General features: G+C 35.2%; 1 protein-coding gene across 1 annotated transcript in view; it reads left to right on the forward strand.

The window, feature by feature from the left end:
- Nucleotides 1-12591, forward strand: part of PPP4R4 (protein phosphatase 4 regulatory subunit 4) — a 109182-nt gene that overhangs the window by 57006 nt on the left and 39585 nt on the right. The window contains exons 7-14 of the mRNA XM_081292951.1: nucleotides 705-812; nucleotides 4332-4453; nucleotides 5574-5696; nucleotides 6699-6871; nucleotides 7189-7308; nucleotides 9467-9544; nucleotides 10445-10528; nucleotides 12043-12225. Of these exons, the coding sequence (XP_081149077.1) occupies nucleotides 705-812; nucleotides 4332-4453; nucleotides 5574-5696; nucleotides 6699-6871; nucleotides 7189-7308; nucleotides 9467-9544; nucleotides 10445-10528; nucleotides 12043-12225 (991 nt within the window). The remainder of the gene's footprint in view (nucleotides 1-704; nucleotides 813-4331; nucleotides 4454-5573; nucleotides 5697-6698; nucleotides 6872-7188; nucleotides 7309-9466; nucleotides 9545-10444; nucleotides 10529-12042; nucleotides 12226-12591) is intronic.

The raw sequence follows: 12591 nt of genomic DNA on the forward strand, positions 1-12591 counted from the left end.
TTATATTATTTCACATTACATTCAAATTTAGATATTTTAACTTTATAGAATTCCCAGACAGAAATTTTCTTATCAAGAAGTGTTTCTGCTTGATCTCATGGCTTTTCAATTTCAAGATCAGTAAGATTAACTTATTTTCTGCTTCCCATGTGATCTTCATATCCCTCACCTAGTGTACTTTTGAGGATCAAATAGCATTATATTAGGACTTCCAAATTTGGTGAACATAACATAAAGGTGGTTTTCCTGCTTTCTTATGTGTTGGTTCTGAATTTGTTATTTTGAATAAATCTTATGTTGAAGTTTTATGAGATATGTTCATAATTCATATGCTGCTCTCTGTCAAGATGACAAATACCAAGTGGAAGTAATGGGATGCTATGTAATTATGATATGAGAGTAAAACATGAAGTTGAAGGATAACAGAATGAGCTATTTCATTGCTATAGCCTTTTGCTAAGCTACAGACAGTCATCTGCCAATCCACAATTAACCATTATTTTTAGCTGATACTGTCATATACATAATTTACAAGTAGATGATGATAAAATCCAAATTTAATAACATGTAAAAATGATTTGTAAACCAAAAGACTTGTATAATAGTTATTAAAGGTGATTTAAGAGTTTGATGGTAATTGCTTGAAAATCTTAATTATTCTTAAACATTCACCCATTACATGTTTCTTTGCTCTCCTCCCTCAGTATTAAAAGAGAAATACTTCCCCTGGTAAAATCACTCTGTCAAGATGTAGAATATGAAGTTCGATCTTGTATGTGTCGGCAACTAGAAAATATAGCTCAGGGCATTGGGTAAGTGCACTTTTAGTTCCTTATGCTGCTGTTGTCTTATTTCTGGATTGTCAAACCCTGTATTCCATGAAAGTGTGCTATTAAAAAGGTTCACTGTATGTGATCTTTCAAAGTGATCATGACAAGCACCTCTTGGTGTGTCTGGATTAAAAGAGGTTAAAGGGAATGTGCTGAGCAAGGTGTAGGCATTCAATTAATGTTAATTTCTTTTCTTCTTACTTTAGTTATTTAGTTATTGTTCCAAAGGCTTAGATCCAAGAAAGGGAAATGTCCTAGTATAAACCATGCTTGGAATGTAGTAGGGGCATTTCTTTTGGCTGATTATTCTCTGGCTGATGGAGGCTTGTTTTCAACGAGATGCTGTTGTGGCAGCCTCTCTCTCTGTCCCTGTACAGTCCAGACGTCCACTCCCAGCTCTGCTTTCCTTGCCCTTTGGGTGCATGAAGCTCAGGGAAGAAAGGCATAGGACAGCTAGTTTATTCTTTTCTCCTCTAAATCAAATCTCTTACCAAGCTGTAAGCATGATATTAAAGGCAATCTTATCTAAAACCATCTTGGGCAACTTTGTTTTAACAGATTTTTTTTTTAAAGAATCTAAATTGATACCAAATATTGGAGTCTCTTATTTTTCTAGAAGTTGCACTGGTTTTATCTGGTTCTTTGATTCACAACAAGGAAAGTCAATTTATGGTCTTTTATATCATTTTTAATTTTATTTAAGGCCTTGGGAAAGCTTTATGGTGTTACACAAACTCAGAGCGTTGAACTATACTGTTCTATGTCTACTCTTGGATTTAGTAAGCTTGACAGTTTATACTAGAGTAACCAATTCCCTTGTTTTAATCTCAAAACCAACTTCTTTCTAATAGGTCTTCTAAGTCTAGGTGTCTCTTTTTGGGTCATTGTAGACCATAATGAATTCAGTCTTACCCAATCTATGTATATCAGTCAGGATCACAACCTGGGAGGAGAACAAACTGTTACCTTAATCACTTTATGAAGATGTAGAATATGATTTATCAATTTTTTTTCTCATCTGACATTTTGTTAAAAATTGAAGGGTCAAGTGTTTTAAAATTAATCTAAGATTATTGCTTAAGGATTAATTTATAAAAGTAAAACTAGAAATAATCTACCTAGCTTATTAAGTTAGAATCCCCTTAAGAAACTAATTTGCTTAATCATATATGTATTTATTTAATTGTGAATGCATTTGACATATTAATGAGATAATCGTAGGATTTTCATGTTATGATAGCAGAAACTATCTAATATGTGATTTCTACTGTGATAGTTTGCTTTCTGTTGCTGCAACAAATACCTGAGGTAAGCACTCTAATAACAGAAAAGGTTTCTCTGGGTACGGAGATGCACACTTATAATTCCAGCTGCTCGTGAGGCTGAGGCAAGAAGATCGTAAGTTCAAAGCGAACCTCAGCAAAATCAAGGTGCTAAGCAACTCAGTGAGATCCTGTCTCTAAATAAAATACAAAACAGGGCTGGGGATGTGGCTCAGTGGTTGAGTACCCCTGAGTTTAATACCTGGTACCTACCCCCTGCCCCCCAAAAAGGAGAAAAGGTTTCTTTTGGCTCACAGTTTTGTAGGTTCTGGTCCATGATCAGTTGACCTTGTTGCTTTTGGGCCTGTGTCAAGGCAACACACCATGGTGTGAAGCATGTGGTAAAGCACATCTCTCATGGCCAGAAAGTGAAAATGAGAAAAAGGAAAGGGTGAGGTTCCGCATTCCCATCAAGGCGTGTCCCCAGTGACCAGAAGACCTCCTCTTCTACAGGTTATATCATCTCCCAATAACAGTCAAGAAAATAAAAAAAAAAAAACCCTAAAAATTTGCTCTAATAAAGAAAGTTAATAAACCTTCTGCTTATTTTTCAAAAATTCATTAAAATTTCCCTGATATAAAATGAGACTGCGAATGTGATGATGTGACTACTGAGGTGAAAAAGCTTCAGGGAAGAATAATTCAGATCTAGTTAATTTTTTTTTTTTAAAAAAAGTAAAAATGGAATAGAAAAATTCATGTGAACAGTAAATAGTCCAGGACTGGTTAAAAACTTTAGTCAATCAGTACTTAGAAGATGAATTAGCTGTTTCAATTCAGAAGAAAAAGATACATGTATAAAAGTTTTCAGAGACAAGTCTTAGATGTGCAATGAAGGGAAGAATGATCTACCTTGAGAATAGCTGATAGTCAGCATACAACAGAGATGAAAAGAAAAGTTCCTTCAAGGCCTGAGTCTGAATATTGAAAGAATAATCCATTGCTGACTCTCTTGTGCACTATAAATATTTATGTCAATTATAATTCATACCCCATCTTCTATCTTACACTCGAGAAAGCAGTCTACACTTAAACCTTCACTTTATCAAGGTGTGTGGCATTGTAATAGTATCTTATGAGGAATAAATGGAAACAAGTTATGTTGAATAAGAACTATCTGACAGCCGGGTGTGGTGGTGCACGCCTATAATCCCAGCAGCTTGGGAGGCTGAGGCAGGAGGATCGTGGGTTCAAAGCCAGCCTCAGCAAAAGCAATGTGCTAAGCAACTCAATGAGACCCTGTCTCAAAATGAAATACAAGATAGGGCTGGGGGTGTGGCTCAGTGGTTGAGTGCCCCTGAGTTCAATCCCTAGTACCCAAAAAATAAAAAAGAACTATCTGACATATAAATATTATACATTCTCTAAAAGCCTTTGCATTTGTTTCATTCTTTTAGGTAGAATATCTAGTGCCATTCTTCTATATAGAAGTTAGTTTTTGTAACGTCATGTTTTAGGTGAATGGAAAAATAATGTATGACCTGAAATATAGATTAAAAAGATTTTGCTTGGTCTCTATAATTACTACTGATAAGTTTTTCTTATTAGTCTAGATTGCTTCCTGAAGTTGCTTAGAATGGAAAATTATATATTTATGAAGTTTAATATAAACTGCTAGTCATTACAATTTCTACAGGTAACAGTGTTGCGCAGGGGGGAGTGAAACTTTTGAAACTTTGGTTAATTTACTTGACATATTCGATACAGGTAAATCTTCACCCGGATACATCTTTGCATCTGAAAACAGTGCTGTCTCATGTTTTGTGTCACAAATAAAGTGTAAATGTAGATTCAGAATTTTTAAGTTTTTTGATAAATATTTAGCCTCTCCTCGACTCCTTCTTTTGGTGTCTTCTCTACTTCCATGGTTACCCTCATGGCATCCAGTATTGCTGCATATTTCACACTCTGTCATTTCTGTCTTCAGAATTTAACTGACTTGTGCAGAGAGCAAGACTGTGGCTTGGGGGGAGTGGAGCTGATTTAATCCGTATGAGAGCACTGTTGGGATTTCTTGTGTCCACATTTGCTCTTCTAGCCAGACGCAAGCTTCAGAGAACAGGAGCATCTTTATGGTTTTTCTTATTTTCTGTACACCTACCCCATCTACTTGTTTTCAGTAAATTCTTGCTGCAAGTTTGTTGATTTGATTTATTTTCTTCTATTGATTATTGTGCAGGACAGAACTCACAAAAAATGTGGTGCTCCCTGAATTAATAGAACTCTCTAGGGATGAAGGCAGCAGTGTGCGACTTGCAGCTTTTGAAACTTTGGTTAATTTACTTGACATATTCGATACAGGTAAATCTTCACCCGGATACATCTTTGCATCTGAAAACAGTGCTGTCTCATGTTTTGTGTCACAAATAAAGTGTAAATGTAGATTCAGAATTTTTAAGTTTTATGATAAATATTTAGCCTCTCCTCGACTCTTTCTTTTGGTGTCTTCTCTACTTCCATGGTTACCCTCATGGCATCCAGTATTGCTGCATATTTCACACTCTGTCATTTCTGTCTTCAGAATTTAACTGACTTGTGCAGAGAGCAAGACTGTGGCTTGGGAAGTAACCTTAACTTTTTCCACTAATTCACATTAAGACAGATCCTTACTATAACAATGAGTTTCCCTTCTTAAACTTAAATCCTTACTAGGTGAGTTTCCCTTCTTAAAAATATTTTAATGCCAGAAATCGTGTCTGTGTGAGCAGTATTATGGGATGGGGCATATGAGTGTGAATCAGTAAGGAGGAACTTCTTAATGTTGTGAAGATCAAGAAATAAAAATCACTAGTTGCTCTACTAGAGTATGACTAAGATCTCTAACTCTAGACAATGAGTTTATTAGTAAACATTAACCATTTTGATAGGGTGGAATTTGGAAGGGTAAATGACAAGACTTAGGTGTGAAGCCTAATTGTATAATTGTAGGATTAAGATTCTCTGGGATTACCAGCTTTTTATCTGAACTAGGAGAGTTTCTTTAGGATTATTGCAATGTAGACAATAATTTATGTGAAAATTACAGAATAATCATTTAGATAACAGGACAAACCAAAAGAGTAAAAATTATATGATATTTGAACAGATTTCATTGTTCCTATTAATGAGTCATCCTCCAGGCTCCAAACTAGAAAGCCTGGTATTGTTTTTGTTCTCTTGCCTTCACTGGATCAGCATAGGTCTGGCTTTATCCCTGCCCATTCTTTATTTCCCATTTCTCCTGTGTTGACACTCCAGTCCCGCTAAGGTCGTCTCGTTCCATTACCACCCACCCTTGTCATCATCATTTTCAGATATTTTCTATTATTCTGGGACTAACAAAAGTCCCCCCACCCCTTGTAATTTGTATGTGTATTAGTTGCCACATGTACAGTATGGGCAACTGGGTCTAAATTATACATTATTTTGTTTTGTTTTACAGATGACAGAAGTCAAACTATCCTTCCCTTAGTGAAATCGTTTTGTGAAAAATCTTTCAAAGCAGATGAATCAATTCTTATTTCATTATCTTTTCATTTAGGAAAACTATGCCATGGACTATATGGTATGGTATATTCTAAGAATTTCAAAAGTATAGATAACTTTTCCCTGTTTTCTTCTACCTTAGCCAATGAACTTGAGCAATTCTTCAGTTGTAAAACCTATCCTTTAAGTGTGTAAAATTTGATGAGCTCTTAGCATTTTGATAAACTAATTTCAAGCACATTTAGAAAAGACCTTTTCACTAGTAGAACCTATTTCAAAGAATAATGACTTTGGAATGTTTTATGCTTATATAGTATTAGGTTTGTCACAACAGAAGCTCAGGTATGTGAACTATTGCTGCGTAGGAAGAATACTCATCTTTTGTTGAATAATAAATGTATCTTGTAAGTAGTTTTGCATAGAACATAGAATAATACCTTTAAGTCTTGGTATTTTGAACATATTGCTCAGTTTTTAGTATATGATAATCATGAGAATTAAGTTAAAATCTTTTGGCATAGTAACACATTTTCTTTATGTGAGTTGCAGACATTTAGTAGTTGATTGAAAAAATACATTGCAATCCATAATGAATCCCTGGCTCCCTGATAGTGAATAATGATTGAATGTGGAAGCATTCCGTATATCAAAAATATTTTGAATTCACTTCTCTATTTTTTAGATTCAATCTTTAAGCTCCAAAAACACCCCTGTGTTTTTGGAGGAAATTTTAGAATATTTACCATAAATAAAATAACAATAAGTATAAATAGTCGTAACATTATTCCTATTATACTGACTTGTTTTCTACAAGCTGAAGAAATTAACATAGAAATAATTCCTGCATGACATAGTTCACACTTGTGAAATTGAAGTTAAAATATTATTAAAATGAACATAAGATGAAACAATATGACCTGCTAGGTTTCTTCATAATAGTTTATCTTTCCTCATTACTTTTGATTCATGAACTGTCTATAACCATATATTTGAAGAAATTTGTTTTTATTGTATTTTGAGTTTTTCTTTTTAATTTTTGTTTCAATTGAAATGCTGAACACAGATTTTACATTTGTTTTAGGAATTCTTACTCCAGATCAACACTTGAGATTTTTGGAGTTTTATAAGAAACTTTGTACTTTGGGTTTGCAACAAGAAAATGGACACAATCTGGAAAACCAGATTCCACCCCAAGTCCTAGAGCAGGAAAAGAAATATACTTCAGTACGAAAGAATTGTGCCTATAACTTTCCGGTAATAACAATATATTTATATTTACTGAGCATTTTAATTATAGCTCTAAAATATGTGAACAGATGGCATTAAGAAATATTGCCATATTTGACACTTGCTGCTTAGCATTATGTGTGGTATATATAGCAGGCACTGAATAAATATTTGTGGAATTTATATTTCTATGTATAAATTAGAATTATGTGCATGCATTTGGATCTTTCAAAAATGATTTCCAATTAAATTATGGTTCAGAGAATGTGATTTCATTATAATACCAGGTACCAATGAATGTTTTTCTCTCCTTCCTGTTCATCTTCCCCTCCCACCTCCACCAGGCCATGATTGTTTTTGTTGATCCTAAGAACTTTCACATGGAACTCTATTCTACATTCTTCTGCCTTTGTCATGACCCTGAGGTACCAGTCAGATACACTATTGCTATTTGCTTTCATGAAGTAAGTCTAAAAAGTTTATACTGCTGTACATTACGTTAATCCAGGCAGTTGTAGTAGATATGGAAGTAAAATCAGTTTTTAATATGCTTTATAATGTTTTTGCTTTGCATCTAAACTTAGATCTCTTTAGTACAAATGGAAAATTGATAGACAAATTATTTTCATTTATTGTTTTTACTGAAAATGAATGAATGGCGCTTCCTGAGCATAGATTTAGATTCAGCTATTATAGCTTCCCATAAAGTATAAGAAAAAGTGAGTGTAAATTTTTACAATGAGTGTAATTAGCTTTTTAACCATTGAAGTTAAAATTTGGAGCCTATTTCTTAGATGATGGCAAGAAACACACCTATGCTATTGTTGCAGTAAACATGCATGAGCTGTAACTCACATTAGAAAAAACTTCATTGTATGTGGCATAGTAAAATATTTCCTTTCTTTGTAAGTAGTATAATAAGTTCTTATTCTCATTGAGAATATTTTATTGTCCTTGCACTGTTAGAGTAGCTCAAAGTGTGCAGGATGCTCATAGCCTTTATAAATGGTACTTAAAATTCTTTTAACTATTGAGTGGTATCCTTTGCTTCCTGAAAGTGACACTTTCTGGCCTAGATGAAATAGGAGTTCACTGTTCAAAATTTAGGAATTCTCCCCTTAAATGGTATAGTTACTTAAAATAATTCCAACATTACACAATTCTATCATCTTTGGCAGCTACAGAAATCTGTTTTAGGGGATGGAAAAGGGCAGAGGGCACTCCAGCTGAGCCTCCAGGATAAGCAGCTATTTAGGATTGGTTACTGTGTACATGTGTGTTTGTTAGATCAGTGGTCTCCAGGGAAGTTGGCACAAGATTGGAGTCCAAGAATGCAGTGTTTATGCTACTAATATTAGACTTTCTTCTCATGTTGATTTTTGTCTCATCCTATTTGATAGTGAACATAATATTGCACCATGTAATTAGGCACATTGAAATGTATGGGTATAATAAAAATATTTCACTGGTAAAAGAAAGTTTAGAGATTGTTGATCAACTTATGATCTGGGTGGCTAGGTTCCATATTCTCACAGTCATATCATGTAAAGTAAGCTAAGAATGATGTTCACATCTTTAAATGAAGGACTAAGTTTGGTTTGTCCTTTTAAATAATAAAAATCCACTGGTGGACTTAAATTTTGTAATTCAGTATTATTGCTAGATTTTGATAATTGGTTTATTGTATTATATTCTTATTTTTCAGAAAAATATTATTTTTCAATAATAATTTCAACAAGTTAAAAACAGCACAAGGAAAGTGTTGGGTTATCCAGGAATCATTTTTTTCCCCAAATAAAATTTTCTCAGGCACAATTTTTAAAAAATATAAAATAGAAACTGTTAAATCTACCATCGGAGGCTCTTGAGTTTGTTTGGAGAAATAAACCCACTGTTTACAAGAGGAACTAGACTATTCTGACTCCCCCAACTGTGCTCATGCTGATTAAAGTCTTTGATGAGAAAAAGGAAAGTTGTTTCTCCTTGTTAGTACTACCCAGTTGATGTCACCACAGGCCCTCAGCAGGAGCTACTTTCTCTGGAAAACTTGGAGCTGCTATAACACTTGTGTGCTTGGGATGACCTTTAAGACTGTTGGCGGTTTTGAGACTTTCAGTTTGTCAGCTAGAGGGATCTGTGGCTTGTTACTGCTTTGATGTGGAAGTCATGGCTCCGGAAATCCCATCCACTGTATTTCCCCACCCGTTGTATGCATGCCTGCCTCTATATTGTCCACACAATCCAACATTCTATGAAATAGATTTTAAAAGCTGATTATGGAAGCTGGGTGCAGTGGTGCACATCTGTATTCCCTGCTTCTCAGGAGGCTGAGGTAGGAGGATTCCAAGTTAGAGGTCAATCTTGGCAACTTAGTGAGATGCTGTCTCAAAACAAAAACTAAGAAGGGCTAGAGATGTAGCCCAGTGGCAGAGCACCCCCGAGTTCCATCTCCAGCCCTGTAAAAGCTGGTTATGTATGTAACTGAGTTTTCTAGAAATCTAATTTTATATTTTTATTTTAATCTTTTTATTTTAGAGGAAGCATCTAACAAGAATGTAAGTTTTAAAAAATATTATTTTAATCTTTATATCAAATCTTAGAGACTTTGTTGCTATATTTTAGGTGTCTAAACTTCTGAATTCTGGTATATATTTAATACAGAAAGAACTGATAACATTATTACAAGATGAATCACTGGAGGTAATACTTTACTATTTGGTTTATATTCTTTCATGTAAAGTTGAGTATATCAGTGCCTTTTCCCCATTTTCTGAGAGTTGCATTAGCCCCAAAGCTTCATGTCAGCATAACAACTATATCATAGACTGAGAATGGAGATCTTTAAAAAATACTAGGATTTAAAATATATTTAGCTTTAAAATGGAAATGTTGCTTTAAAGTAGAAAAATTTAGGAAGTGCCAAAAATAGACAAAAAGTGTACCTTTAATTCTAACGTAACTCTTAATACTTTTTATTAATTATTTATTTTAATTATTTATTATATATTCTAACTCAATTTTTTTTTGCATTTTTATTTTTTCTATATAATTATTACTGTATTTTCTATATTATGATTTTTATTTTACACAGTTATTATCATGTTACATTTTGTGTACGTTTTCTTTTAGCATTGTTGATGGAGTTTTTTTTTTTAACCTTCTTATACTTACCTATGAGGATTTTGTAATATTTCACTTTGATGTTCTGTTTAGTACATTCCATTCACTAAGTGGTACTAACATGGAGAGCTCTACTGATCAATATTTTGATATCACTGAGGCTAGTTTCTGATTTAGACTCCCTTTGAAAAGTTAGGAGGCAGTTTTGAGCATGTCAGCTGTGTAGAAGTAACCAACTCCAGTTCAGACTTTTTGAACAATATTGAGAGATGCCTATATTAATCTCTTTTAAGAAAGAGATTGACCAAGGCAAAAATCTTTGTAGGACTTTGAAGTAAGAAGATAGCAGAGTAAGAAAATAGAAGCCCCCAAAATGTTTGTTAAATAACATCATTTCTGTGTAGAAATTGATGTGTGAAGTTAACTATTCTAGAAAAACATAGCAATCACCCTAAGAATAACAAATATTCCTATTAAAAGGTACTAGATGCTCTTGTAGAACATCTTCCAGAAATCTTGGAACTTATGTCTACTGGTGGAGAAAGCAGTGTTCAAGAAAATAAGGTAAATCCCATCTGTCAAAAAAGTGTCTGAGCTGGCGCAGTGGTGCATACCTGTCATCCCAGCGGCTCAGGAGGCTAAGGCAGGAGTATCACAAGTTCAAAGCCAGCCTCAGCAAATGTGAGGCATTCAGCAACTCAGTGAGACCCTGACTCTAAATAAAATAAACATAGGGAAATAGGGCTGGGGATGTGGCTTAGTGGTCCAGTGCTCCTGAGTTCAATCCCTGGTACCCCCACCCCCAATGGCCAAAAAAAATTTCTGAACTTTCTAAGTATTATTCTACTCTGCATAGTTGTTATGAGATTTGTTTCATTCAGTGAAAGGATGTTTGGAAACATTAGGACCTGGGAATAGCACTTGCCCACCCATCTCCCGCCCCAGAGTGGAGAGCACTTAGCTTGCTGGCAGGATCCCTGAGAGGCAGGGTAGAGGATCCCTAATCAGTTTACAAATTACACGAGGCCTTTGTGTATAGAAGAAAAAAGAACAACAGATTAATCTCATGTCTCTTAGCATTATTTGAGAGAGTCACCATTGAATATTGACAATTATGTGAGACATTGTAAGCTTCCTTTTTGAATTTCTTTCTTGTCCCTGAGGAATACATGGCCCAAGCCATAGGCACCCACCTGGAGCTCTCCCCGGGGTCTGTTATGCTGGAAGTGCCGCCTTCCTGCCAGTGGCTCCCCTGCCTCGCAGAGCCCACAGTGCCAGGCTGGTTGCAAGGCTGTGTCCTAGTGCTAAGTACAAAAAGTCAGGTGCTCTTCCGTTTTCTCATTTCCAGTGTCTCTGCTGTGTGGGTGAAATATACAGTTTCTTTTTCTTTTTTTTTTTTTTTAAAGAGAGAGAGAGAGAGAGAAAGAGAGATAATTTTTTAATATTTATTTTTTAGTTTTCGGCGGACACAACATCTTTGTATGTGGTGCTGAGGATCGAACCCGGGCCGTACGCATGCCAGGCGAGCGCACTACCGCTTGAGCCACATCCCCAGCCCAAAATATACAGTTTCTTTGAAAATATCTCAAATAAAGTACTTTTCAAGTATAGCTTTTTTTAACCAGTTAATTTACTATTTTTATTAACAAATAAATGAATACTTAAATGAAATAGTTCCTGCCACACGGTACATGCTTGCAAAAGTCTGTTGGTAATTGATTAAATTTCCTCTGTAATTCTTACATTAGCAATTTTAATACTACTGTGATTCTTATTTATTATCTTTGGCATTTGTGTTTATATTTTCAGCATAACTGATTATTCCAAGAATAACCAATAGGACAAAGGGGTAGGAACTTAGAAGGTGAAACTGGCCCATAGTAATATAAAGCAAAATGTAGAATCGCTATGGTAATCCACCCGCCTGGGAAAATAAGGAGTCCAATGTCTATTTCAAAATTTGATTTTCAGTAACTGAATTTTACTTAGGGATTTTTTTTTAAGTATTTGATTTCACCAGATAACATTCCCTGTGACAACTAAGGTACCATGGATTCTGTCTCTGCATTCCTTTTCAGTTGTCCTCTCTGCCTGACTTGATTCCAGCACTCACAGCCGCTGAGCAGCGAGCTGCAGCCTCTCTGAAATGGAGAACCCATGAGAAGCTGCTGCAGAAATATGCCTGTCTGCCTCAGATCATATCAAGTGATCAGATTTATTACCGTTTCTTGCAAAGAATGTTCACCATCATGATGACAAATGTGAGCCCAGCATCTTTATTATTTTGAACTCATGGTTGATTTTGGCATTTCCAAATTCTTCACATTATCAAAATAGTGCAATAAACTCAATTCCTTCCATTCTGCTGGGAGGGTCTGGGAGGGTATCATCCTCCCAGGTCCCTGAGGAGGCAGCTTGGTTTCCCTTTACTTCTCTATGTTTGATCACCTTTCACCTAGTTGCAGGGGGCAGGAGCAGGTAGGACTTGCACTTACCCTTTGTTTATACACTGCTGGAGTCCACTGTGCCCAACTCACTTTACATTTGATACAGTTCTTGTGAAGAAAGTTGACAGGACTCAGCAACTTGACCACAAAGGACCTTCTGCTCTCATGTGCCCCTCTGAT

The sequence above is a fragment of the Spermophilus citellus genome (genome assembly GCF_964194105.1).
Source record: "Spermophilus citellus genome assembly, chromosome: 4".
Taxonomy (NCBI): Eukaryota; Metazoa; Chordata; class Mammalia; order Rodentia; family Sciuridae; genus Spermophilus; species Spermophilus citellus.